The sequence below is a fragment of the Phaenicophaeus curvirostris genome, chromosome 6 (genome assembly GCF_032191515.1).
Source record: "Phaenicophaeus curvirostris isolate KB17595 chromosome 6, BPBGC_Pcur_1.0, whole genome shotgun sequence".
Lineage (NCBI taxonomy): Eukaryota > Metazoa > Chordata > Aves > Cuculiformes > Cuculidae > Phaenicophaeus > Phaenicophaeus curvirostris.
In genome coordinates this window covers 26,513,957-26,541,870 of record NC_091397.1, presented here as the reverse complement: position 1 = coordinate 26,541,870, position 27,914 = coordinate 26,513,957, and the positions used below count along the sequence as shown (strand labels likewise).

General features: G+C 43.2%; 1 protein-coding gene and 2 long non-coding RNA genes across 6 annotated transcripts; 2 read left to right on the top strand and 1 right to left on the bottom strand.

The window, feature by feature from the left end:
• Positions 1-21,446, bottom strand: ASB4 (ankyrin repeat and SOCS box containing 4). 4 transcript variants are annotated; one of them, XR_011337646.1, is made up of 7 exons: positions 20,901-21,444; positions 16,977-17,276; positions 13,729-14,219; positions 12,086-12,199; positions 9,373-10,509; positions 7,452-7,513; positions 6,814-6,831 (listed from the first exon to the last, which is right to left on the bottom strand). XR_011337646.1 is itself a non-coding variant. In XM_069859663.1 (6 exons), the coding sequence occupies exons 1-6, from the start codon at positions 21,112-21,114 to the stop codon at positions 45-47; spliced, it is 1,194 nt and encodes a 397-aa protein (XP_069715764.1). In that variant the 5' UTR covers positions 21,115-21,446; the 3' UTR covers positions 1-44. The 4 variants fall into 4 exon arrangements, 3 of the variants coding, with proteins under 3 accessions (XP_069715764.1, XP_069715763.1, XP_069715762.1); XM_069859663.1 differs by lacking the exons at positions 6,814-6,831; positions 9,373-10,509 and adding an exon at positions 1-57 and having other exon boundaries at positions 20,901-21,446; XM_069859662.1 differs by lacking the exon at positions 9,373-10,509 and having other exon boundaries at positions 3,753-6,831; positions 20,901-21,446.
• On the top strand, positions 5,259-13,100 carry LOC138721998 (uncharacterized). Its single transcript, XR_011337648.1, has 3 exons — positions 5,259-5,340; positions 12,025-12,102; positions 12,794-13,100. It is a non-coding gene; the product is annotated as an uncharacterized lncRNA (long non-coding RNA).
• Positions 19,833-27,381, top strand: LOC138721997 (uncharacterized). The gene is made up of 3 exons (XR_011337647.1): positions 19,833-20,453; positions 21,109-21,202; positions 27,192-27,381. It is a non-coding gene; the product is annotated as an uncharacterized lncRNA (long non-coding RNA).
• The last annotated feature ends 533 nt before the right edge of the window (positions 27,382-27,914 follow it).

Sequence of the window (27,914 nt, the reverse complement as noted above, 5' to 3'; positions counted from 1 at the left end):
CACGCAGCCTCAAGATGGCATGTGTTGTGCTGGAGGAATTACGATCAAGTGACGCACCTAGGGAAGGAAGAGGAGTATGTGATATATATTTAGACACTGAAAATATGTTGAACAGAAACATGTACATATGCACTTAAGATCAATTTAAAAGTACTGAACTGGCTGGCAGCTCTTGCTTCAGCCCCATCGCCCTTATCCAAAGCAGGGCAACCGGTATAGCAGAATATTTTGAGCTCTAAACACCACAGACCAGAGGGAGATCAGCTCTCAGCCTCGGTGAGACCAAAAGCCCAGGTCCATGCTGAGTAAGCCTGAGTGCAGAACTGCTGTTGGTTTTGAGGAGCAAGACTCTCCCTGTCCAGCAAAGAGAGCAGTTTGTCCTTGTGTCCCCGGCCACTGAGAGTTTGGCTGTGATAAAGAGGCTTTGCCCATACCTGGAGACAGAAGGACGGGACTTTTAAATGGCACACAACAGTGACCAGCCACTGCTTGTGCTCATTTCACAAAGCTGAGGCTTTTTAAGAAACAGGATTAAGAGTGTCCAAACCTTGAACAATGTGAGGACCTGCTTCAATACAGCTGGAAGATTATTCCAGCTGTTTGGGGCTGGGAGCTTAAAAAAGCTAAGCTTGCCTCCCGTAGTCAGTGGAGCTCCAGACACTTGGATGTGAATAGCTTGGTTTAAGCAGAGGGCAGACTGGCAGGTAGTGCCAGATAAAAGGACATAAAACAGCACTGTAATTAAGGAGCGAACGATTATAAACCTCAAAAATACCCTTCAAGAAATGCATGGCTGCTGTTCAGTTGCTAGCTTTTTTTTTCTTTTGTTCTGCTTACAGCTTTCCATCATTTTCCAATTTTTTTAAGGGCAAACACTGGCTCACTATACAGAACAGTCCTCTCCAGTCAGGGCTGGGGGCACGGGAAGCAGCAATGCCTCGTAGCGTTGATCTGGCAGCCTCCCAGGCAAGAGGCAGGGAACCCACGGGGACAGCATGTTCCCCGCTGGCTGCACCAGGAGCTTAAAAACATGTTTATTTTGAGTCAGCAAGAGCTGCCTAGGCTGGTCACATCACTGCTCTCTCTCCCTTTCAAGGCTGCTGCAAGAAGCAGTGTCAAAGTTCAAGCCCACATTCAAGTCTGTTCCAGGCGCTGCCTGCAGTTTGCTCCTGCTCGCGCAGAACCGCTTACCCCCAGTGTCACCACTGCACCTAGGTCACCTGAAAAATGAAGGGGAACCAGCATTGCCTGTCTCCTTGTCTTCGTGCCCTGTGTCAGAAACGGCAGCTCTCCCTGTGCTTCATAGGGTGCTACCTGACACCAAACACTCCCACACTCACGGCCCAGCCAGGTGACAGCAGACTCTGTGTCCCAGTCAGCTGAAAAAGCAGTCCTCCATCTTTGTCTTCTCCAAGCAGAACCAACCTTTCATTGGAGCTCTTGAAAGGATGGAAAAGGGACAAGGACATTAAGGGGACAGCGAGTGTGCAGTTCGGGTACGCCCCTGAGGCACAGAAGTGTGTGGGTGCTGTGTGAGATGCTGCGAGAGGGGACCGCGCTGCAGCACAGCACAACAGGTATTGGTGGAGTTCCAGTCAGCTGGAAATAAAAGCAGGAGAGTTGGTTTGCAGAGGTATCCGGCTCCCCACAGCCGTTTCCAGGTGTCTGTCTAAGGCTTGCTAAAGGCCATGTGTCTGCCTGGGATAAGGTTGTGTATTTGCCTGTTTGTTTGCCAGTTGTTAAGTTCCCTCTGAAAGTCAGCAGCCCCTGGGGACAAGTACGGGAGAAACTGTTCAGGTTTGCCTTGAACTTGCAGCTGCTTTTCGTTGAAGGGGCTGCAGCCTCCATCTCACGAGTCCTTTATGCAAGGAATAAGCCTGTGGGTGTGCCTGGGTGGGGGAGGAGCACACAGAAATGTTGGCTGTGACTAAGTGGAGAATCTTGTGTTCAAAATTAACATTGTCACCTTCAAGTATTACAAGTCACAATTCACAGATCTTAAAATGCTGATCCTCTTTGTTAAATAAACAATGATTAATTTTTTTCTTTCATTTGATTTATTTTTTTCTTCTTCTAGTTTGCTGTTGGACTTGTCTCTGTGAGCGTGACCACTCTGCCTTGTTTATTGATACATTTAGTTTTCACCATGTGAAAATCCACATCACTTCTAATGTCAACTTTCCCCTTCCACTCTCAGTTCTCCACCCGCTCACCCACCCTCACCCCCCTCAGATCATCTGAGTTCCTCCATCTTGCCTGCTCTGCTCCCTGCCGTATCTGCTCATTTCTACCCACCCAGACTGAAGTGGCTGGGCCAGGGCAGGATGCAACCACCGCTCCAGTGGTGCGGAAAGTAGCTGCCAGAGGTAAATAGCTTCATGAACAGGGGATTTGCTGATAAATCTCAGATCTCTAGAGGGTCCTGGTGTCATCAGAAGACAAGGTAGCTGGTCTGTACTTGTTTCCACACCATTGGAGGATGCAACATTCAATTTTGAGTAAAGCTGGCAGCATGAAGAATCTCTATCACGTTTCTGATTCTAGGGTAGGAACCTCCCACTGCGTTAGCAGATGAAATGTGTGAGTACAGCTTACCTCAGCTGGTGCTGAGCCAAGCAAAGCACTCTGCCTGCTCCCCAAAACCCATCCAGCATTTGGGTTTCATCCACCTGCCATATGAGCTAGGGGCATTTGACTGAAGACTTTGTTTCAGCAGGCTGGGTAAACAGATTCCTGTGGGTTAGGAAATACAGAGTCCATGAAGAGAGGCACAAACCCACAGGATTACAGGGGAGCAGAAAGGGGCAGCAACTCTGTATCCCAGCAGGGCCTTCCCACTGCACTTGCTAGAAGAGGCTGCAGTGATGGGGTAGCACTGGTGATCAGGCACCGTCTCACGTGCCAGAGGCTACATGGCCAGAGAGGGGAGGGCACACAACTCTATCCTATCCATATCCTTGGGATAATCCAGCTGCCCAAGCGCCGCAGCTGGTGCTTGCCAACTTTGCCGCCTACTGTACCCACACTTCAAAATGAGCACCAGAGCACACGGTCAGAGAAACACTGCAATAATATACAATTATTATAAATTATTGCAGGAATGAAAGATTCCTGTGTTAAATTCTCCAAATAATTTCTAAAGTAATCCAACAAAAATAGTAAGGCAATTGGATCTCAATTTTAGGCTGGAATGCTGCATATTCTGCAGGTCACACTGGGCTTGACTGCATTAGAGAGCTTTAAGATCAAAGTAATGTTGTGGTACATACTGTGCTCCATCTACCCAACAACTGCAAATTACACCATCAGTGTATTGACATATAAAATCCCAAAAGTTACAGATAAAAATGTATTGCATCTTTTCTTTCCAGCTGGCTGCAGCTCCCTTAGCTGAGCATAATTTGGCTTTGTTCATGTCTTGTTGCAACACATGGGAACAAACTCCCTTCACAGTGTCATGAAAACTGTCCCAAAGAAAAGCTATGAAAACTTGCTAGAAGGTGGGAAAAGAAGAAATAAATCACTGAAATTCTATGGGTTTATGGTGAAGGAAAGGGCACAACTATGGGAGAAATGGATCTAGATGACAGTCTGGGGTCCAGATTTCCAGCAAGGTCTGGTTCAGAGCTGCTGGCACCAATAGGTGTGCTCACCATGGACACAGGCAGACAGTGTGCCCTTGAGTTCAGGGCACTTTTCCCCCCAGCAATGAACCTGGAAACAGCAGGATAAACTCACCAAAGGTCTGGCTCAGCTTTGGGAGATAGATGTAATTCATTGGACTTCACTGCAACTTGGTCTTTAGGGTCACTTTTACTTTGAATGGATGTTAAAATACCTGTATTGTTTTTTGTCATGAAATAACTTTGCCCTCACTGCAGTGATGTCTCCTCACCTGTGTTCTCCAGCATGCGATGTGCTTGTAGTCAGTCCAGGCACTGCCTTGCCCTTCGGCAATGCCTGCATTTTCATACTGTGTGAACCAGTGCCTATGTATTTATAGGGCATAAAATTCTGCCCCCTCCTTTATAGTGCATTATTACAAAGTGGACTTTCTGTGAGTGTTGCTGGTCTTTTGTTCCTGTACCTTCTTCCTCAGATCTTAGCAGTTATTTATTCTTAGTTCCTGACCAACTAGTGGGATTTTTTTTTTAGGGTTATCAGGAATAGGTCACCAGAGGAGGTCTAGATTGGATATTAGAAAAAAGTTCTTTACTGAAAAGGTGGTGAAGCATTGGAATAGTCTGCTCAGGGAAGCAGTTGGGTCTCCTTCCCTAGAGGTGTTTGAAAAACATGTAGATGTGGCCCTTTGGGATATGGTTTAGCAGGCAGGGTGATGTTGGGCTGGTAGTTGGACTTGATGATCTTAGAGGTCTTTTCCAAGCTAAACGATTCTATGATTCTAGGCAAAGTTCCCTATTCTTACCAAAGTCTGGAATAATTCCTCTTTTTTCCCTAGCAAATAGCCAGTAAGTTTATGGCTATACACAGGCAGTACAATTCCCCACTGACAGTTAATATTGACTTAAATTAACGCAGTGCTAATTGCAATACAAATAGCCTAAGCAGCCATATCAATTGCACTGTTACAGAGCTAAAATACGGTGTGATTATGGAACTAGGCAAAAGGCTGATACAAGCATCCCTAGCCCCAGTTTGAAAGAACAGAACTGAATGGTTCATCAGTGGTGTAAAAATCATCATGTCCCCTACTGTCCTTGTTTCAAACCCCTTAATTGTAATTTAGCAGCACTCCATAGGGTGCCAATGCAACATAAAGGGCAACACACAGCTGCCATGTGATAAGAAAATGTTAACAGCGTATTAAAATCAGACAGATCATTGGAATGCATAATATCCATAGTCACTTTTCCACATGGTGTCTCATGAAGCTTAAGATATATTTGGAGAAATAGTCAGAAACAAATTTCTGAGCAGCCAACCAATTTTATCTGACAGTTGCTGTATATAGCAATCTTTTCTGACCCACTCATGTGCTGTACCAGAGGTCCCTGCCGTTCTACAAATAGAGACTGTGGTAGATCTTTCCACTACTTTAATATAATTCTTGGGGAGGTCAAGGTGTCAGACGCTAGGTAGGCTTTGGCATCTCTCCTAATAGTACATTCTGCACTGTCATTTAGTAGAAGAGAAAACCCTAGGGAGTACAGGGAAATTCTACTGCCATATCCTGAAAGTAAATGGAAATATTGCTGTGTTCGACCCATCTGTATCTTGTAGCATTTCAGAAAAGCAGCAGCAGCCCTTCAAAAGCCCTGCAAATCCTCCAGTGCACTGAAAAGCTGGTATGCCTTTTTGGCGTCTGAGAGTTTAATAAAGGTATGTAATAGCATAGGCTACCCCAGACCGTTTCAATTTTCCTTTTAATCTTAAAGACTGATCTCTTGTACGTTTAATTTAAAGGCACTTGTCCCATGAGCAAAATCTGCTGCCAAAAACATTAGCACACTTTCAAAGGACGTTCCTCAAATACGAATGAGCCAAGCCTCTGTGATCATTTTAAATGGTCCAGCGGTGCTTGTTGCTAAAAGTAAAGCTGCCACCTTTGATGACAGACCATACCTTTTCCACTATCCCCTAATATTTGTGTTTCTGACATTTTACAAAAGTAGTTGTCAGTCTTACTCAGTCTGGGAGATTTATATAAATTCACAATCACAGCAGTTAACTTAATTCTGTCAAATCTGATGTATAGGCTGTAGGATACTGCACCATGGAAAGAAGAGGAAGCATTTCAAGATGCTTAGTGGTTTTGAAGAAGTAAAATTTCCTTGATGCCAAAACATTTATAGCAACTTACAGGCTTCAGCTCTGATATCTTGATTTGGGTTGAATTTTGACGGGGATCTCTCTGCAAGTCTCCTTATCCATGCCCATGCACACACATAGTGATGCACACACAGACCTGTGCAGAGCTGCCAGAATTCAAATGGACATTTCAACACTATTCTCCTTTCAAGTAGTCAGAAGTTTTGTTCTGAAATCTTTCAAGACATACCACAGCCTCACCATCCTCCATATATCCTTGAGCGACAATGCCAAGTAAGAGCATGAAAAGGGGTACAGACAACCTGTTCCCTTCCCCTGCTAGCTTTTCAAATGCTAAGGGTAAAAAGACCTGGAGATCCTAACTGCCTGTGCCAGGTAGCCCTGAGGGGCCATATCTGTGGTCTGGGCTTCGAGTCTTTTCTGCTTTATAATGCAAATTCTTCTTAGTGCGGTCATTATGACAGGAGTGAAGGATGTGGAACCTACACCCTTTGTGCAGAAGGTCCTGAGGCTGAGTATTGCTGCCATTTGGCCAAACAATAGGCTCCCATTAGGTAGCTTGGTTTTGAGTACAGGTATGTGACATTGACTCTTGAGTATGGTCTTAAAGTACCAGTAAGGAGCACATGAACAAAATATGTATCAACTCTGGGACCAGCCTGTAGGCACACAGTTGTCAATACATGTCTGAAACCACCTTTCTGGAGAAAAGACATGCTTATCACTTCTTTAGGCTTTGTGCAACCAGTGTGGTCTTGATACCACTGCACACATTAAAATGCAGCTGAAGACACGTCCTTCCCCTCCTGCCACCAGCAGCACTGGAAAAGTAGCCTGTCTCAGGGAGGAATGGTGAAGGTTTTAAGAACATGTTGGCTGAACGCTGAGCAGGAACTGGTCAAGATTACTGCTTCCACTTCTGATGTCCTGAGTTTCTGTTTTGCAGTCTCTGTCTTCTCTTCTTGGCATTAGGCTAGCAGGAAAGCAGCAGTGTTTGAGAGGTGACCCAGCTATGCTGTTCTGGGCTCATTGTTCTTGTACCTAAAGACCAAATATGAACTGACTTTAAAGTTCTTGAAGGAAAATACATTCCTGAGCACTATTAGCTTGACTCAGATTTGTGTTTCACCTACATGCTCTCCATGGAGAAACCAGTGGAGGTGTGAGCCAAGCTAGATCCAATCGGACATCAGGGGCTAGATTTAAAATTATTGCAGGAGCAGTTTACAAAGAAGGTGCCTGTATTTCCTTGAACAGCTGAATGGTAGCTTTGCACTGACCCACAAAAACATATCTAGTGCCTCTGTGTTTATAGATGGAATAACTTTCTTTGTTAACTGTGCATGTGGCTTAAGAACATCTCTTCATGTACACCTCTTAAAAAGCATGAGGATCAAAAAATGTAATCTCATTGCTGTCCATTGAGAAATCATTAAGGGAGCTGTGGGAAAGGCTTGCCAATGGGAAAGGATAGTTTATTCTTTGTGCCAATCTGTGCTTTAAATATTCTAATAGGCTGTGAAATGCAGTAGAAATGTCTCAAACATGGCTGCATCTCTACGAAAAGCCAAAGGGCAAAAAGATACTCATTTCACAGAAGACATCAAACAACCCTGAAAACACTTTCTGTTGTTTTACGTCATGACTAGATTCAAACTTACAGCATAGGGGTGACAACTTGGTCTCTTATCCTTTCCACCTGCAGCCATCCAATCTGTTGCAGCTTTGAAAACACAAAAGCATGATCAGGAATTAAACAACAGTACAAAATTTAAAAGCATCGGCACTAAGTGAGAATAAGGAGACTCTGTATCCAATAAATCTAATAAATGATGGGCTTATTATCAGGTACCCCCATGCCTCGCATGAGCAATTCCATCCTTTATGTGGGGATAGAGTACAGAAAGGGTAAAAAAAGAAAGAAATGCTGAAAAGATAACAAACAATAAGGTTTGCTTACTGTTGGTCTTTCTAACTCTAACAACAGAAGCAATTAAAGTGCATGAATCAGGTCTTTTTTATGTGATAAGGATGTTCTCCAGTGTTTTTAACAGCTTGCAAATTCCTATGACTATAATCAGCCTGATCCCACTGTGCTCCCTGTCAGACACGACAATGGCTATAATCTGGCACCTGCTTGGTACAAAGCTTGGAAGTGAGGCTGGGTGCCCACAGAATAAAAATTAAGTGTGTTCACTGCAGAGGGGGAGGATCAGAGGGAATTTAGTAACACTGATGACAGCCTTTTTTCTTCTTTCTCAGCAAGAGAGACCTGACTACGACAGGTCAAAAAATATTGCTATTGTTCTGACTTAAACCTCGCTCTTCCAGATGCAGAATTTCACTTCCAGAAACAGCCAGCACGGGGATGTGTTCCAAATAAAATCAACTACCTCGATCTGTCTCTTCTGAACTACTCAGCTTGCCCCAATGTCAGACTGTTCAGGAAACAACATTTTCTTGCCTTGACCAGTTTGCAAATCTTCTTCCTCATGCCTGACTTACACACATTGCCTGGAAAAACATTGGGTTTAGATAACCTAAGCTTTCTCCATCGTTCCAAATTCACAGGTTTCCCTCAGTGCAAAAGTCAGTAAGTGGATTTTTCTACCAACAATCTAACCCAGACTCTGATCGTTCTTCCCTGTAAATGACTGTAGTGTCTCTGATAGAGAGGCCAGGTTGGATGGAGCCTGGGGGCTTGGAACTAGGTGATCTTTAAGGTCCTTTCCAACCCAAATCATTCTATGATAACTCTGCAAATCTGTAGAGATATTTCATTGGTTTATTAAACTGCAGGGATATGTATTACAACTTCAGATGAGAGAGCATTTTCTCATGGTGTTGTCTTTGAAATTCTCTATTGGAACTGGAAACTATTAAATAGGAATCTAATTTGTTGTCTATCTAAACATAAACAGACTAATGAATTAGATTCTCTACTAACACAGTGAACAAGCTTTGATTTACGAAAACTGAGATGAAAAGAAAGAGAAGTGATTCATAACACCAAATAATCTGTACATTTTTCAAGTGCTGTTATTGTCAGTTTGTGAGACACAGAAACAGCAAACAGCCTGAGTGCTCCTGTCCAGCTGGGAAGAGCCCAACATGTTGTGGGTTCTCTTGCAAAGAGATAATAATAATGATAAGGATCGACAGCTTCGCTGTCAGAGATGCAATGAGAAGTCAGGAGTTACTGGCTCCCAGCGGTGGTCACAACTCACCTCCCTTTCAGCAGAACATGGAATTGTCAGTGTCTTAAAAAAGTGGAACAGCCCAAATAGATTGCATCAAACTCAAAAAAAGGAAGAAAAATGTTTGGTTTTTTTTCTGTAGGTCAGATCACACACTTGCTGTGGGACACTTGGGATCTGAACTGCCTCTTCCCTGCTTTTCATCCTGCTGAACTGGAGTCAACAGCTTGGTCAGGATAAAGGTTTCCTGCAAGCAGGGAAACCAGCACTGACAGATCCAAAAGCACAGGGTCTGCAAATCAGAGGGATGGGCAGGTCTGTAACAGCACAGCCAACACATCATCATCTTGGAAACGCCTTTCAATTAAGGTGAGAATCCTCTCACCTGCACTTAGCTGCCAAAAAATGAGATGTATAGTCCATGTTAGCAGACTAGGTTCCAAGCATAATCAATGAAAAGAAGGCCTCTTATTCTTCCCAGATCCCACTCAACATCATCCTGAGGGATGTATGTATGAGTGTAAGTCCAGTTGTGAAGGTTACAGGGGCAAGTCCATTCTACCTGCATTTCTCATCATGGGGACGTGAAATTATTGTCAGTCACAGTGAAAGCAGAAACAGAGACATTTGCTAAAAGCTACCTGGGCATGAATAGCAATGTACAGAAATATAGGTGCTGTAAATTTCAATGCTGTGATTGGTAATAGAAAAAATTCTTACAATTAAAAAGGACAAAGCTTTATAAGATACAGACAGGTGTAGTGAACAGCAAACTAATGTTGAATTGAGAGTCAGTCCACAGGAAACTATGGAAAATACTGAAATCCTGTCTGTGGTCATGATTCAAAGCAGTTTGCCCATTTCTTTCTGGGAAAGCATTTCTATGACACTAATAAATGTCCTATTTTTTGATGGTATCCTTTCTTTTACTCTCAAAGTGACAGCTGAAGAAAATTACAGTGAAACAGTATTGAAGGCTGTTCAGGTTGAATCTAATCCTATTTAGCAAGCACCAAAATAAATACCAGAGGCAGCAGAAGCATCGTTTAAACTGGGAGAACAAAGCACGGAATTATGTGCTTCTGTGTTTGTTTGCTGGGGGCTGTGTGTCCAGATCTGCCTCCCCAAGTGGGACCTGTAGCCTGCAGCTGCGATTCCTCAGTGCAGGGAAAAACAGCGGCTCAGAGGAGATGGTAAATCCCAGCCAAGCTTCAGGCTGGCCCGATACTGTACACAAGAGAAGGGCTATATCAGAATTGTGCCTGGATCTCTAGCACCGCACAGAGGCACGCGAATCCAGGAAGGGAGACTCCAGTGCCGGCGCTACTGTTGCTCAGTAGATGATTCCTTCTGGTTGCAGCAGCAAGTACTTCTTCATGGACAGGGGGATGGATAGCAAGGGGACACCTCGGTGGCACCTTTCTGACAGTATCGCTCGAATAGCACATCTGCATAAATGCATGAGTGAGCGGGGTGAATTGCTGCACACAGTGAACAAAGAGTCATAGAAATCCTGGTGCCGCTGGAAAAAAACACAGTCATGTTTAAGGGCAATAAGGTTGTTTTCCCTCCCTCCCACACCCAGCACCAGGTTTAGTGAAATGCCTGCACAAAATTCATATGCCTGCCTCAAATATTTAGCATTAAGCAAAAGACTATGATGAAATCTTTAGGATTGGCATGTCTTATATGCATCAGTTTGAGGTGGGAGTTCTGTGGTATTAACCTTGATCTGAATAGATGCTGCAGCCAGCTCAGGGCCGGTGAACGTGGGTGAGCTGATTCCCTAAACTTCACCACGGGGCAGCGAGGCTGCTTGGCTGGGGCTGCAAATGGCAAAGTACATTTGCTCTTGCTCATTGCCCCAGTGGCCTTTTAGAATAAATAAAATTGCATCCCCACAAGAAGAAAGTGCAAATGCTTACAAATGATTTTGAAATAAAAGAAGCAAATGGTAAATACGTGCTACAGCGCATGACTTGATCTTGCTTTATATTCTTGCTACTTGACAGATCTGGTTACACTTCTTTTCAGGCACACTTTATGTATTAAAAAGTACAGATTTGTGTCAACAAAATTTTTTTCCTTTGATTTCATGTCAGATTTGGCAAAGAGCTTTAACAACAAAAATGGCAATCTCAACAAAGAAACAGAACAACTTTAGAGTTTTCCAAATAAGAATGTTTCAAGGTTTCAGATTAAATTATTTGTTTGGAGAAAAAAATTACTTATTACCTTTCTAAATACACTCGTAGCACAGCAAAGTTGCTATTATTACTATTGCTATTACTATTATTACTACTATTATATTTAGGTGAAAAAGGCCTTTTAACATTTCGTCTTATGTTCATCTAAAATGGTTTGTTAGATTTTTTTTTCTGAACAAAGCTGATGTGAAAAAAGCAATTAGTTTCACAGTTCCTTTGGCTGTATAACTGCATTATAATATAGATGGGGTTCCTTAAACAGCATTGATAATGCATAGCAGCTATTGCTGCACTTAACTCCAGCACTGATTTGAAAATACTGAAAAATTCCAGGATTAATGAAAATCTAGTTTGAAGTGGAATATTGGGACTATGCAGATTTATGAAGTAAAGTCAAAGCATGTAGTTTGTGCTGCTATTTTGCCTTTTGACATCTTTTCCCTCTTTGATCTCTTATTTTTCATTTAAATTCTCCTGTATATTTGCAACTAAACAGTCCTGCTCACAGAAACCCAACCTGTGCAACAGAACCTAAAAATGTAGTTATTCACATGTAACACAGTTCTTTTAAAACATTTGCTGACCTAAAAAAAATATAAATATACCCATTGACAGATCTGACGAGACACTGATCACAGCCAGAAACTTTGCACTTGCTGAGTGCAGGGACATCTGAGCTCCTGCAGCATCCCTGACAGGGAGTGCTTCAAAGGATAGAGTTGCAATGAAAATTTCTCAAAATATGTCAGTGAGCAATATGCTTTTGTCACAACAGTGGTATAAATGAGGAAGCCCCAAATCCTCTGAGATTCTCACTTTTCTTTGCTCAGATATAGAAAATGCAAATAATGAGCTTGGATTTTTGGCAGTTGCAACTCATGAAGAGCTTACCTCGAAGACATCATCAGGTATGGCTGCTTTCCACTTAGATGTTGATTTGATGTGTTGATAGGTATTGACAACAACCTCCACAGCTCTGGGGTGGGAATGACAGGCTTGTAGCACCTGCATGCAGGATGCATAGAGACAATGAGTACCACCAAAAAGCTGGGGCTAACCTAGATGCTTGGCCCTGGGCAGTAGCATACTGAGACAGACACAGCCAAAGCATTATGAGAGGATAAAGTTGGAAGTGCAAAAGACAAGCCCTGTACACATTGCTCAGCGTGAGTAGAGCAAGAAGCCCCAGGCCAGCTCCCAGTGGAGCTGTGCACACCGAAGCCTAACACCATACAGAAACACTGTCCTACATCTCCAGAGCAGCAGAGCTTGCTGACAGGGTAGCTTTTTTACCTGAACCTGGAAATAACTTGTTCATAGCTAGGTTGAGTGTCTTGACACCAGGCAAAGCCATGCACAAAGTCCTTGCTCCAGTTCATGTAGCACAGGAACAGAAACAATGCCCCGGAAACAATTGGCCTACCCAGTAACTTAAGCTCAGTAGGAAAAAACCCAGTCAGCTGTCACTCTCACTCATGGAATAACACTTTGCATTCACACCGTCTGATGCACAATTCTGTCCCACACATTAGACAGGCTTTCACAAACAAAACAGCAGGACATCCCTCTGGGATGAATATCATCTTGCATATTTTACAGATGGTAAATGATGGTTTGGAAGGAAAACCCACTTCAAGCAACAGTGGAGGCAGGAAGAGGAGAACCCAGATCTGGCTCTCAAGCATGCTCTAATGGACTAACTGTTGTTCTGTTACAGACAGAGCCAGCTCATCCTCAGCCTGAGAGGGCAAAGTCAAAACTTTGTCATTTTATTTAAAGACTTCTGGTTGCTTGGCATGTTCAAACTTTTTTTATACAGTGGAAGACCTGCAAAATGTTGCCCAGGGCACTGGGTGAGACAGTAGAAGTCCTGACTGCAGCAAGCTTACTTAGTTGACTGATATAATAAGCTAGTGCCCTGGGCTTTGCAGACCTAGAAAGGCATCCTGCAATTTTATTTATTTTTTTTTTCTCATCAACTATGAACCCAGGACCACCATTTCCCCTTAATTTCTCACATTTACTAGGAAGGAGCCAAAGTTTTACTGAGATCCACTTCACTTGGAATAGATTTGAATAGTGTTTTAAAGGTGTTTAAAAGAAGTGACAAATTGAATCAACTCGTCTGATTTCCAGTCTTTGGTAGATGCCATGAAATATGCATTTCGCAGAAGCAAGCTAAGCCTGTATGGAGATAGGTTTGACAAAGGCATGTAGGTTTTCTGAAAAGGGAAAGTGAAACGGCTCAGAAAAAATAGGCTTGAACTAGCATTTAGAGTCTGGGATTTCAAGCTGGTTAAGAACAAAAATGGGATCTGGGTCTGGTTTCTGGCATTAACAACCATAATTTCACTTCAGTTGAATGATACCATTCTTACAGCAGGTTGGCTCACAAGGATTTGGGCATTCTGGGTCTATACCTTACAAGACACCAAAAAAAGATACTGCCAAACCCCAACGTTTGGATCTCTCACCCCATTCCTGTTCAAGCCACCACCTCTCTCCATTCCCCTACTGTAGAAACCACTCTTAACCTTGTGGAACTGCAGTGGATATATCCTAGCTGCTCCGTGGTTCAGTAGCAGCTGGTAGCAGATGTCAGGCTGGGCAGCCGGTCGCACAGACGTCACTTTTATGATGTACTGTAGGGGTGCACAGCCATTGACATCCATGATGTTTGCTTCTGCTCCTGCCTCCAGCAGCATGTGCAGCAGGACATGATCACAGTTCCATGCAGCTTTGTGGAGAGGTGTTTTGAAATCCTCATCACGTGCATTCACTTCGGCTTTATAGTCTAAGAGCATCCGACAGATGAGGTGGTGATCTGGGCTGTATATCTGATCCTTATAGTGGAGGGCCCAATAAGCTGCACAGGCCAGGGGAGTCTCCATGTAGGCATTGAGAGCATCAACGTGTGCTCCTTGTTCCACATAAAAGGCCACAAGCTCAGGGACACCCAAACGTGCAACGGTGTGCAGAGGAGTCTCTTCGTCTTGGTTGTTTGTTTTTATGTTCACATTTGCTCCTGCCAAAAAAAAGTGATGAGAAAACATGAAGGTGATGAAATTCTGGTTTGCCCATCTCTCTGCTTGAGCTGTGCTGCCCAAGGGGAAGGTAAGGGTGGCACAAAAGACATGCAGAGAAATGCAAATAAAAAGGGACATGGATTCGGCATTTCTTAAGCCTCCAGGAAACTGCTGGAAAATGCCGGTTCTGAGATCCAGCTGCAGAAGCGATAGCTTGGCCCAAGCTAGCAGAAGAGTGTAGCTGAATGCTCTGTTTTGGAGAGGCGGGCAGGTCCAATCTCTGTGTAAAATGCTTTTTTCTATAGATTAAGAACTGAAGGAAAAAGGAGAGCTTTACCGTCACTTGGGAGAATAGCTCTGCTCTAAACTATGTCCTGGGAACGCTTCCTGCAGCTCCTCATTAATAGGGAGCCGGGAAGAAAGGACATTTTATGACAGATCCGTAGGTGATATATATAAAAAAATACAAAACAAAAACCACCGCCAAAGTGCCCAGCCGAGGGTCTGGATCTGTATCCAAGGGGCTGGGGGTGGGACTGCTCTGCGCCGAGCGGCTGCTCCGCTGGAGCAACAGCTCCACCTGTCGAGGCTGCGGGGCTCGAGACCCACCCGCTCCTGCCCCTGTCCGTGCCCCCGTCCCTGTTCCTGTCCGTGTGCCATTCCCTGTCTCTGCCTCTGTCCCTGTCCCAGTCCCAGTCCCAGTCCCAGTCCCAGTCCCAGTCCCTGCCCCTGTCCCTGTCCCTGTCCCTGTCCGTGTCCCTGCCCCAGTCCCTGCCCCTCTCCCTGTCACTGACCTTGCCCCTCTCCCTGTCCCTGCCTCAGTCCCTGCCCCTGCCCCAGCCCCTGTCCCAGTCCCTGTCCCTGTCCCTGTCCCTGTCCCTGTCCCTGTCCCTGTCCCTGTCCCTGTCTGTCTCCCTCTCCCTCTCCCTCTCCCTCTCCCTCTCCCTGCCTCTGCCCCTGCCCCTGCCCCAGCTCCTTGAACCTGGGGTGATGGAAAACTTTCAATGAAGTACTTGTGCAAGGGTAGGCTTACACTGCGTGGCCACCTCCCTCTTCTCTCCCATCTCATGAAAGCCTTTACGTGGCCAAACATTCACTAACACTGAGGTGTCAGTACAGGGAGGGAGGAAGAGGAGTCAGAAATTACCTCTGGGCTGGAAAACCTGGGTGCTGAAGCCAGTAAGCCAAGTTGAGTGTTAGTCACGTTAGATGTCGATGAGAGTATCAGCAATCTAACCTTGAAAGCGGCAAATGAACATGGGATCAGTTTTGCTCAGCTGGCTAGTTGCCCAAACCAGGAGTGGTTAAACTGCATTTACCCGAATTGACCCGGTGTGATCCCACTGAGTAGAGATGGCAGGGTAGGAGATGAGTCTTGGAAACCTTGGTACGAGGGCATGAACCAAACTCCTGGCTTCAGCTGCCCAGTGGTGCTGTGATGTGCATATGCACACCTGCTACGCTTTGCTTCAGACCTTTCCATTTTGTTTGGAGCCTTGACATTTAGTTCATACAGAGATTTGAGTTTACCAGGTCCTTTGGGATGAAGGGTGGCTTGTAAATTATTATTATTTTGTTGCTGATGAGTGGGTGGAGAAACCCTACAGAATACATCCTTTCATTTGCATTCATCCTCTGCTACATTTCACAAGACTACATTTGACTTTTAAGCTTTTCCACGTTAGCAAATTCAACTCCTGCTGTCAGGACTGTTTTCTTTGGGCAGGATACAACTGGCAGCATTTATTTTCCTTTCTACCAAACAAAATAATAAGTATCTTTTCAGCAGAAGAAAAGTGATGTGGTTATCCATTCAGGGCTGCAGCTTACCTTGCCCACAAAGCATACTTCGGCTCTGCACCTCAGGAAAAGCCTCCCATAACATCAAAAATATATGTAGCAAAAAGAAAAAAAACAACAACCAAACCCTAAAAGCATTAGTATTTGCCATGGCACAGAATGATAAATAGGGGAAATCTGTCTGTAACTTAAGACTTGAACTGCCTGACTTTGCTATACCTTTTATGGCTGTCTTTTACTGTGCCCTGAGTCAGCATCCTTGTGTTAAGGAAACAGTGTGTGACAACAATATCTTGATCCAGAATTACATCTATTCATAGCTTCACTTTTTACAGATGACTAGCAGCGTTACATGATTATCTTACTTCGTGAAAACAGATATCTTATATCAAGAGCCTCTTTTTTCCCCCAAGTATCTACATGGATGCAGGAGTTTGACTGCTGACAAATGAAGAGACGGTATGAAAAACTGCATCCAATTTTTCAAAACCAAGTCTCAAAAAACAAATGATTGGAAGAATTTTCCTGAGATCAAGGAAATATGAACAAGGAAGAAGAGGAAGGGGGTGCACTTTCATGTGAGAACATCACAATGGGAAACATGGAGGAAGAAGATAGGGAATAACAGAAGAAATAGGAACTCTCTGTTTCAGAGGAGCCCATCTGCTGAGGGACAGACTGGGCAGTGGGATGGAGGCACTGAAATGGAAAATGACTCTGGAGTAAGGGTGGGTGGCCAGGGAGAGAGGAGCAGGTGGGGTGAGGAATTAGGATGAGAGAAACTTCCTCTGTTCAAAGAGATCGGAAAAATGTGTTTAAGATGAAGATATGAGTTGGCTCTGCATAGAAGGGATAAATACACCCGTACTTTGACAAATTGACTCCTAAGAGAAAACACAAACCATACCCTCTATCCCCAAGCATGTCATGAGTGACCCTCCAGAGCTTTACCTTACCTCTCCAAATCAGCTGCTGGGCACAAGGCATGGAGGTTCGTGTCGTGCAGAAGTGCAAAGGTGCTTGCCCACTCATTGAAAAGCAGTTCAGCTTGGCTCCATGGTTACAAAGGATCTTTAGGCACTCAACATTTGCCATTTCACATGCTATATGGATTGCTGCTTTTCCATTGGGCCGACAGTTGATAGTAGCCTTGTGATTGAGCAAGACTGAAAGACTCTCCAGATGTCCATACATAACAGCTAGATGAAGTCCAGTTGCCCAGGATATTTTTAATTTGTAGCTAGGCAGCCAGTACCCTGTACAAAGTGAAAATGTGTTACCATGTTTGACAAAGACTTTTCTTAAGCTGTCCACCTACTGAGAATAATTGACGGGGAAAGAAGGGTTAGAGTTTTGATTTAATTTACTATAATTTCACCAGATACAGCTTAGTGGGTATAACTTCATTTTCATTAAGCGCTTTTACAATGTGTGCTGAATAGCCTGACTTTTGGAGGCATATTTCCTACGTAGATGTACTCTAAAGGCAGCTTTTGTTTTTCTTGTGACCTGTGTAGACTAAATAAAATAATATGCTTAGAGCCATCAGCTCTAAGCTACCAGCTAAAAAATAAGGGGGAAATGGGATCTTCAGCCCACTAGTAGCTGAAGAAAGGTGGCATTGGAATAAGCAGGCAGCGTTTACTTAGGCCAGTGACTCAAGAAATAGCTCAAACTGCTGTCCCTGTGTAGGAGATCACATGTTCTCACACGTCAGGAGCTGGATTCAGACCTCCAGTGATGCATTGCACACACATAACCACTGGCAATGTGGCTGCAGCTGTATTACAGACCTCCTGCCAACTACAGCTCCTGATGAAGATGGATTGAGGAGTTAATTAATGATGTAAATTAAGTGAAAAATAGAAGCAGTAAGACTTTAGCATGAATTTTGTCTATAAAATGCTTGTATTTTTCTCTGAAAATTTCACAATGGTTTGTGAGTTGGGGGTTTTTTTGGTTTTTTTTTTACTTACAAACAGGTGTAAAACCAAATAGCACTTAAATATTTGTTCCCAAAATAGGAAAATAGGAGGACTACATTCTTAATGGCTGCACAGAGACAATCTCACAAATAATTACTATAATCATTTGTTTAAAAAAAGTAAAATGCAATAATAACATCTAGAGGGGCAGAAGAGGTCTGAAACTTCTTTTGTCTCTCCTTTTAGACACCGCAGCTGCATCTTAGCTAGATTGTGCCTATAAAATTTTCTAGGTTTGATTTATCTGTTTCTCCTTGGATGAATGCCTGGTTGAATGCTGTTATCATGTAAAAGACATAAAAAATACTAAAGATGTATAATGAGGTCAAATTAATTCAAACTTTTGGTTTTTAATCTCTAGTTGTATATAGTTTTTCAAACTTAATGTCATATTGATACAGTTTTCCCATCATGTGTGTTGTATTAGACAGAAAGAAAATGGAGAGGAAGGAGAGAGGTAGAAACAAAGTGCTGGTGGCAGGGTAAACCTTGAAATAAAGTTTTTCTTCCCTCCTTGTAAAATTGCAAGGATATTCTGAGGTGCCCGTAATGCAGTTCTCGTATGCCTCTGAAAAATGCTAATTTCCACTGAAAGGTTATAGAATGGGCAGTCATGACAGAGGTTGCATCTCTTGCTCTGGCATGGCTGTAGTGACTTGTTTCTGGCCAATATAAGCATTTATTAGTGAGAGTGTATGAGAATGGGAGTGAGAAGCAGTCTACAAGGTCTGTGAGAAAATGTCTACAGACCATGGCACCCACTCTAGGACTAAATTGTGGAAACTACTAAACCCAGTCCTGAAGGAACCCACACAGCAAATGGCAACAGCAGGGAGCCCAAGGGCAGCTGAGTGCCCAAGCAGGGCAACAGTCTCCTCTGCAGCTACTCAACCCTCTCACAACCCACTGACTTTCCAGGTTCTGTTAGCAGCTTTGGTAAGACAATCTTTTCATCAGATATCCCCAGACTGGGTACATAGTAGGTGGGCTATACCCCGAAGTCTATGTATATAATAGCAGAGCAGATTTCTTACATCAGGTCCGTATTTGAATTCACATGAAGTATCCCCCCGCCTTCTTACCAGCAAGATGTGGAGCACTGCTGAACACCACATGGGGATGGGCCTCATGTCTGTGGCTAGACGTGAGCCATAAATGATACATAATAGCAAGAAAATAGTCGTTAAAGCCAGGATATCACTTTATATAGCCACAATTTCCCTGAGATCACCACCTATTTTGTTTGCCTGTGCTGCTGTGGGTGAGCATCTCCCACATCCTCTGATCAAACTTGCAAATGTGTCTAAGACCAGAGGGATGGGGACTGGGCACTGCACAGAAAGCAGACGTGGGCCCCAGGGCAGGCCTTGTTCATTTTGTCTGTTTGGTTGATTGGTTAAAAGCATTAAAAAGTCATGATGCGTGCAAGGTCAGTGTCCTTGTGCAGTCTCAGCCTCTTTGGAAGAGAGGAAGCAAAGCCACTCTGACACTCATAGCATCTCCTTTCCACTTCATTGCTTAGGGCTTTGGCAGAGCTCAGGCTGTCTGAGTGATGGGATGGTGGAGCTCAGTTCTTCTCCCCTCTCCCTCTTCAAGAAGATCCTTCTCTCATATCTCAGTTACATGGGACTCAGAATAAAAGTAAATTTTGCATGAGAGTTGATAGAGTGCCTCCTGCCTTTCACACAAATGAATACACCACTGTGATTTAGGCCATATGGTGCTTTTATCTCTTTACTTTTGGAGAAAGGAGAGACTTCTCTACAAGGAACAGGTTAATGTTTGCAGTCAAATTATCTACAACTGAAAATCTATGCTTTAATGCATTAATCCTGTAGTCTGAAAGCACAATCAGAATGCATCTCAGCCTACCGAGGACAGAAGAAAAGATATTTTAAGATACATTCATCATCATGTAGGTTAGTTTAGACACTGTCCCCAAGGGAAGGATGTCATGATTGCATCATCCTCCCTAATGAAATCAAAAGAACAGAATGATCATTAAATTGGAGGTAAACACAGAAAAGTATAGTAAGTGGGATGTCCCCTCTTTATGTCTCAGAAAAAAAAGAGCATTTGCTGTGTTGCTAGGACTGGATGTGTTTATCTCCACACATGATGAACTTCTGGCAAAGGCTAGTCATTACTGTTTTGTAGATACACACACAGAGTCTGTTAGCAAGTAGGTAATGAAATATGTTGATTTTAGCAGAGAGCAAACTTGTTTTATTGCTTTAAGCTATGAGTTTTTGGAAACTCAGTGTCTGGCTGAGAACTGGTTTGGGTTTTCTACACTCCAAAGTAGATGTCTTTCCTGCTTGTGTTTTTCCAGATGATTTTTTCTGTTCTGATAAACTAGCACATCCTGACTTCCTGTCTGTTTGAAAAAGAAATCTCCTCCCATCCAGCAATGTCCAAGGTCTGCAGTATTTCCTTAGCTCTCATGAGGTAGGGAGAATTCACTGTACTTCTACTGTAAATTTTAAATGAAAGAGATATAATATTTTATGTTTCTAAATGATCTGTATATGTGACTGAGTACGTGCAAGGACTGTATACATCACACTTAGTCTGCACGTGTCTATTCTGGGCTTTGCACCCAAAATCTCTGTGAGGAAATGGCAAAGGATTCCTCTTTCTGGACTTGCCTGAAGCTGCAGCAGCTGCCTCAGCAGCACAGAGGCTCAGGCTGATCTCTGGCTTGCCCTCCACCAAGCCCAGTGGGTACAGCTGATAAGCTCCCCTCCTATAGTGGCTGGGGCTCTCTGAACTACTGAGGTGTTACTGCCTATGAATCACCTTACACTACAGCTTCAGAAGAGACAGAAGGCCACAGTTTCTTGAAAATCACTCAAGCCCATCTACTACCTGGCTGGTGAATGCTGCCACATTTACCTTGTTTGTAGGATGCCAGAATCAGATTTTCATCTTCCACTTCGAACACGGTGTCCACATCTATTTTCTTTTGGTTCAATAGCTCTTCCAGTGTTTCAAAGTCATTGGACTTCAGAGCTTCAAGAAAATTCCTTTTCACCAACTTGGCAGCTACAGCTCGAGTCATTTTCCCCTCCATATTCTCTCCTTCTTTGTATGTCTCTTCCAGATCCATTTCCAAATGTATTTGTTTCTGCTGTGAAGAGGGGTACACTGAGGTCCCTATAGCACAGTTGCATGCTGAAGTTCCTGAAGACCAGAAGGTAATTTTATCACGTAGTCATGCTGATCTGCTTGTTCTATTTATATGATGAGCATTTCAGGCATTGAAATGCCACTCTTAGATATCACCACACTCTTTTTATGGAAGTAAGGATAGACACACTAGCGATTATACCGAAGTAAAAGATATGTTCATGGACTTTATAAACATTAAGCTTCATTAACTACATGGTTACCCTCTGCTTCTGCCGTACATTCACATTAAAAGACACTAGTCCCAGGTGCTGTTTCTCAGTTGGAGAAGCGCTCACATTTCCTTTCATAGTTACCATTGCTGATTTCTTGACTGCAATGGGATACGATGCTCTGCCTGTAGATGCCTTTTAATGAATGCGTTTCAGAAAAAAAAAGATAAACATCTTTAAGGAACTGTTGCTGTGGGAGGTAGTTCACTCTTCCTCAGGAAAGCATTCAGCATGTTGGTCCTGGTTTCATTCCTCCAGGCCACACAAGAGCCCCCAGATGTGCAGGTTTCATAGGTACCTTGATCTATAAAGCCCCAAGGGATCATTGTGTTGGTTTAGCTCAGTCTCCTGTGCAATACCCTGAGAAGCAGGATTTCCAGAGCTTGCTCAGGGGCCACAAGTAGTCCTTCTAGGAAGGAAAAATGCTGGGATGAGGTGGCTGCAGAACTGTACGGCCGTGTTATGGGGTAGGGAGATCTCACACACTGTAGGGGGCTTACATGTGAATTAACTCATTTGCAATCACAGGAGGCTGCATGAGTCCATAGGCGCTTCTCCTTTCCCTGCCTACCCTTCATCTAAATTCAGGTCTTCTTCCTCACCACCTTGTCACCCACTGAACACTTCCCCCTCCCTCCCTTTTTGTCCTGTCCCTGTGTTGACAGCAGTCTGTGAAGAGGCAAACTCTGACAAACATGGCTAGCATGAGCTCCTGCCATGTATCACCCATTTGGGCTACTGGTTGAGACTATAGCTAGAAGGAGACTATCCATCCTTGATTCAAATCACCCAGCAAAACTGACTCCACCACAACCATTAGGAAGAACTTTTCATGTCGATTCTTCCTGGGAGTTTGGCTGCCAGGTGGGCTGATAGGGAAATGTGAACCAGGTGATACTGGAAATCAGAGCAGCCAGGGGGATTTCCAGGGGTCAGGTTCCTCAAGCAGTCCCATGAGGACCTGCAGGACCCCAGTCCATGGGAGCACTTACTAGCTCTCTCCTAGAGCCAGTGCTCAGCAAAGATGTTACAGGACAGCAGTTCACGGAGAACTGTGAAATTTGTGAGTTTCTTCTACCCATATACTTTTGGATGAAGAATACTTTATAAAAACTGCTTTCCTTAGGTACTGCGCTTTGTACTAGACACAATGAGAAGGAAAATGGCTTGCTCTGGTGCTGTAGGTCCCAGGCAGCTCACCTAGGTCTTTCAAGACTGACTTAAGAGAAGACTCAGCATCAGACTCTTGATACTTCTATACTGCCTCCTTCTAACTTTGTTACTTTCAGTAGTGGATTACTCCATTTCACACTTTAAAAAAAGTGTTAATGGTTGTCTGGCACAAGCAGAGGGACAAGATGTGAACTTAACTTCTTACGGACTTCTTGTTACCCACACATTTTTTTTTAAACCACCATATTCCTGATAAGTCACAAATGCACAAAGCACTGGTATGTGGCTGCAATCAGTTGTTCATCTCAGCTACCCTTTTTGATTTGAAATGGACTAGCTTTTCATCTGTCATCTTTCATAAATAATATTAGATGACACAAGGACATTCAATCTAGCTGAAAGGATTGTGCCAGTGCAACTCCAAGTTGGTCTGCTCCTCGAAGGCTGACACACACGAGTATGTTGCTGTAACAGATTACTGCACATCTGCTGATCCATTGTGCTTCCTCATGGTTGACAAGCAAGGCTAAGTAATTTGTGATGGCTTGGCCCACAGTGAAAGAGAAAGCCGATTAAAATTACCTTACATCCATCATGGTCCAAGAGCACGCGTAGGAACAGCAGCTGAAACCAGATGATGCATTATGATTTGTTCACCTTCAGCACTTTGTGTGGCCCTGCTCTGACTCTCATAAAAATTTTTCTTAACATTAATGATCTTAAAAGAGGAAAGGAAACAATTATAGAAACCTATAGCCTTCATAGTTAGTGTTTCCCTGTAAGTTATGTTTGGGTCTAATCTTGAAAAACCTTCTCATATGAGTGCACTGGTGGTTTTGGTATAATTACATACAAGAGCGAGGATATGATTTTATGTTTTTCATTAACAAAAAACCACAAAAAGTTAAATTGACTTTTTAAAGTATGATATAAGAATATTTATTAATTTAGCTGAAGTATAGTCAAGATATATTTAAGAATACATAAATACTGAAAATCATTAGTGGGGCAAAGGGACTATTTTTTACTACTTATCTACATTTTTTTCTGTGTGATTTCCTACAGCCATCTACCCCACCATACCACAAGGTGGCAGTTTGATTTTGAAAGTCAAAATTGATGTCATCCAAGCTCCGAGGCTGCCAAATACTCTGAACACCTCACAGTGAAACAATAGCCCATCCCTTGTTTAATATAAATAACAGCACTAGTATTTACAATATTGATAGGCTAGACTGTGATGAGCACTGTGCATTCACAGACTGTATCCCCTAAGAAAGTCTGGTTTCCACACTTAGGAACAACTGTCTAAATTACACTGATAATACAAGGGTATATTTTCACTGGGGAGAGAACCCCTGCCCCTAAGCTTTCCTTTTGCTCCACACAGTGCCACACAACATGATGCTCCTGTTCACAGGACAAGCTGCAGGCATGCAGACACCTGTACTTCATGGGGACAGGCTGGATTTGCTCCTCTGAAGTGCTTACAGCAGGTCAGAAGAACCAGGCATAAAGGGATGTAGCAAGAAAGAGAAGAGCAGACAACATCTTGGGTGCACACTGCTTTCCACTTCACATGCTGGGACTGTTGTCACTGCCTTCAGATGGGATGCTGAGGACCCTCTTTATCGGTGTTATCACAGGCGTGTTCCAAAGCCCACTGAAGTCAAGAGAAGTATTTCCACCGATTTCAGTGGGTTGTGTCCTTTATTAGGTCAGGCACCAAGCAGCATAGCTGAGCCAGTGAAAGCTGCCTGAAGCTGTCATGAACACCACTGGGGTGGTATGATGAGAAGGGTGATTGGTATCACAGGCATGAGTATGAAAATCAGAGTTGTGAATCCTCACAGATGACAAAGAAAGCCTTAAGCTTCAGCAGAGTTTTGAAGGTGAAAACCAACATCCTGAACTCTAGACTGGGGCAGGCAGAAAGCCAGCAAAAGGCGAAATGTTGTAAAAGAATGGCGGTGATGCAACTGGAGTAGGTGTGGGAATGGGTATGGAGAGCAGTAACAGATGCAGGGTCGCCTACCTGCAGCTTTAGCAGGGTTCCTAGCAGTTTTCTCCCACACTCACTGACAGAGGGGACCTTGAAACATTGCCTGCAACCTCCAGTTCTGAGCCTTGCAGCAGTGTATTGGCACACTTAGCTAGTGAGTTTTCAACTCTGCCCTTTCCTTCCCTCAGCAGCTGCTGGCTGAGGGCTGCTTAAGCAGTAGTAACAGCCTCTGCAAGGAGCAGTCTGCCCTGTTCTGAAGCTTTATGGGTGAAGGAGGAAAATGCACTGAATATCAGATCTGTGGGCCTGAAGCAAAAACCAGATCCTTAAGTTCATCCCATTCTTTCACCTCTTCTGAACAGCACATGTTTAGAAAAATATTGTTACTCTAGTGCACACAATCCCCTAGCTTTGCTGTGGCCCTTACAGCATCTTGCAGCATGAGGCCAGGTCTGCCATGCTGCTGCCCACACTGTGTATTGCCTCGTATATCCTTTGTGTTGCCAGGTATATCCCTTGTTTTCTTTTGACAGCTCTCAGTTCCCAAGCTGGGTTCAGCACAACCTTCTTGCTTATTCATATCACACATCCTTTTGCTAATATTGAAATTGATTTTTTTTTCCACTGTTGTACATCTTTCTGCCTGCTTTAGCCATTGCTATATTTTATCTGATTTTCTTCTTCCAGGATGCTGACTCTGAGTGTGAAGATTACATAAATCTTTTCCATGCATCTTGCTTTATTCCTTAGTAGGAAAAAAGCTCTTTAGCTGTGCCAGGTGCAAAATACTTTCCTCCAGGTGCTCAACTGTAAATCATCTTCTGAGAGAAGTTCTCTCTGTGAATGCATCCATGTGACTGGTTAACCGAAACCTTCATAGTACCAGGAGTTTGGAATTCTCCTCTTGTTCTTTGTTGTATTACTTCAGTTTTGTGCTCATTTTGTAGGGATGGGGCAGATAAATGCTAGAGGCTTAAAGGAATTTCGACATAAAACTCCCAACTCCCTGGACATCAAATTTCTGGAAGCTGGGAACCTATGTATGTTTGAGAGTCTTGGTCTTCTCTTTTTGTTTTCAGTAAAGCAAGTATAAATCAGAAATGTGGATCAAGTGAGGTGCTTGAGCCTTAAGGTGCAAGCATGTTACAAAACCAAAGATTGATGCCAACAATGCTGAATTTTGTTCTCAAGGGACTTTATATCTGAAAACTTCAGGGCAAAACCTTCCATGGTTTTTATCAGCTCCAGGGATCTATTTCCTTTGTTTCTCCACATTGTTTCAACTTCTGCTATCACTGTATTTATTAGGACATCCAGAAGCTCAGGGCTGGATTAGCTGTTGATGTTAGGGTGTTAGCTATTGAATTTAGAATGTTTTAAAATGCAGAATGATCTCTCAAAAATTACTACTAAGAACATATAATTAATAGTTTGTTGTCCTATAAAAGTGTACAAAAAATGCACTTATCTTGAAAAAAAGTTGAAAAAATACTATCTTTACCCAGATAGAATACTTGTAGGTTCTCTTTGATATGAAGTGTATGTGTTGTAAACAGGATGCATGGATGCAGACAGAAATTAAAATCAGGTGGACAGTACTTTCAAGGCATTGGAAAAATGAATCTTCCCTATTTATGCTTAGTGCAAAATCCTTTTCATATTTAATGCAGCTTGATTTTGAAGTGTCTGACAGTATTTAAAACAGTGGGATTTTGCAAACAGACTTAAAATATTAATCTCTTCCACTTCTTCCGTCTTGAGGAAGTGAGGCACAGACTTTGGGTTTAAACAAAGCATGTGGAAAGCAGTTCTTGGAAGACAAGTGTTCCTTCACAACAGTGAGACAAAAATAATTCATTGCCCAGAGAAGGAGCCCTGCAGGTGGCTGTGTCTCTCCTACCCTGTCTCATGCCTGGCTGCCTGGTGCTTGGCCATGCTCCCTGGCAAGGCTGGCTGGGGCTGAACTCCAATAGTGGTTCTCCAGTTTTGCAACTGCTCTAAAGTGCCAGTCTTTGGGGATCAAAATACCAATGCATGAAAGAATATGAACACATTCTGCTGAAGCTGCACTGGTATTATTTCAACAGCCATCAAGCAGCCTAGAAGTAAGATCACTCCTGCTCTGAAGGACTAAATTTGAAGCAATGCCGAAACAAAGCATGTGGAAAAATCTGCTGAAAGGGTGGAACATGTGGAGAGGGAAGATGAGCTATCACGAGACAAGCAGGACATCACAAACAAGGCTGGGTGCAGCGGTGAGGCAGACAGGGACAGGGACAGTCTGTGGTGGCTTCACAGTCACCCTGTGCTTGCCAGCGATTTTGATGCATGTTTTCAATCTCTGCTGTTGCCTGTGCTTCCTGCCCTTTCCTGATAAATCAGCCACTAAAACACAGTGGCTGTTTGTTACATTTCTAAGCAACATAAATTGCTAAGGTTACTCCTTCAGAGTATTGCCGTCTCCCTCCCCCAAATGCAACAGACCAACTTCTTAGTGACAATGTGGTTGTTTTAGACTAAATCAGAATGTGCATATTAGATGCTGGTTTTATTGGTGCGATACTGGATAAATCTTCCCCTGACAGCAGAAATTCCATTTCTTATTGACAGATATCCAAAATTTGTGTGAATGATGCAAGTCTGTCTTGGCCTTGATGCATTTGTGATGGCTGCAAAGCAAACCAGGTGAGGAGGGAATTGCCTGTCAGAGTGGAGGCTGTATGAGCAACTTCTCATGTTGTGGAATAAAGCTCAGTATGTTAATTGACTAACTTGAGCCCATTCGTATAAAAACCAAGAAAATAAAAGCAAATATTTCTCATTTAAGCTTACAGTTGCCTAAATTTACACCTAATATTAAAAGACTTCCTGAGGGAAGGAAATAACTAATGTTACAACTTAACTCCTGAACCTCTGAATGACTGAAGCAATAATATGGTAAAAACATGCACATCTTATAGCTATTTATATTTTGATTCTCTGTGCTGTGGTGTTTCTAACACCATATAGAATATTTATTGTAAAATTGCACTCACTTCAATGAGGTGTGAGTTCATTTAGTAGAACCATGTAGAAAAATGTGCAGTATTAAAAATATTTTATTTCAAGTTAAAAATCTGTTGCCACAGTGACCAATCACAACTTTCTCAGAAGCTTTGTCTAGGATTTGGATGTAGGATTTATTTTTGCTCTATTTTTTTTATTCCTTCTGTGTTCTCTAGGCCAAGTCCTCTTTTAACTCATTTTTATTCTTTTTATAGTCTGTCCTTTTCCAACAACATCCTCAATTAAGTCAGTAAGAGTTCTGACTGAATTTAAAACAAAGATCATGAC

What these genes read in the sequence shown, in the direction of transcription:
- ASB4 (XM_069859661.1), bottom strand. Translation starts at nt 21,114, where the DNA reads ATGGATCTGGAAGAGACATACAAAGAAGGAGAGAATATGGAGGGGAAA. An exon ending in TCTGGCATCCTACAAACAAG is followed by an intron (nt 17,277 to 20,900) that starts GTAAATGTGGCA and finishes CACTTTGTACAG; the next exon opens with GGTACTGGCTGCCTAGCTAC. An exon ending in CCAGCAGCTGATTTGGAGAG is followed by an intron (nt 14,220 to 16,976) that starts GTAAGGTAAAGC and finishes TTTTTTTGGCAG; the next exon opens with GAGCAAATGTGAACATAAAA.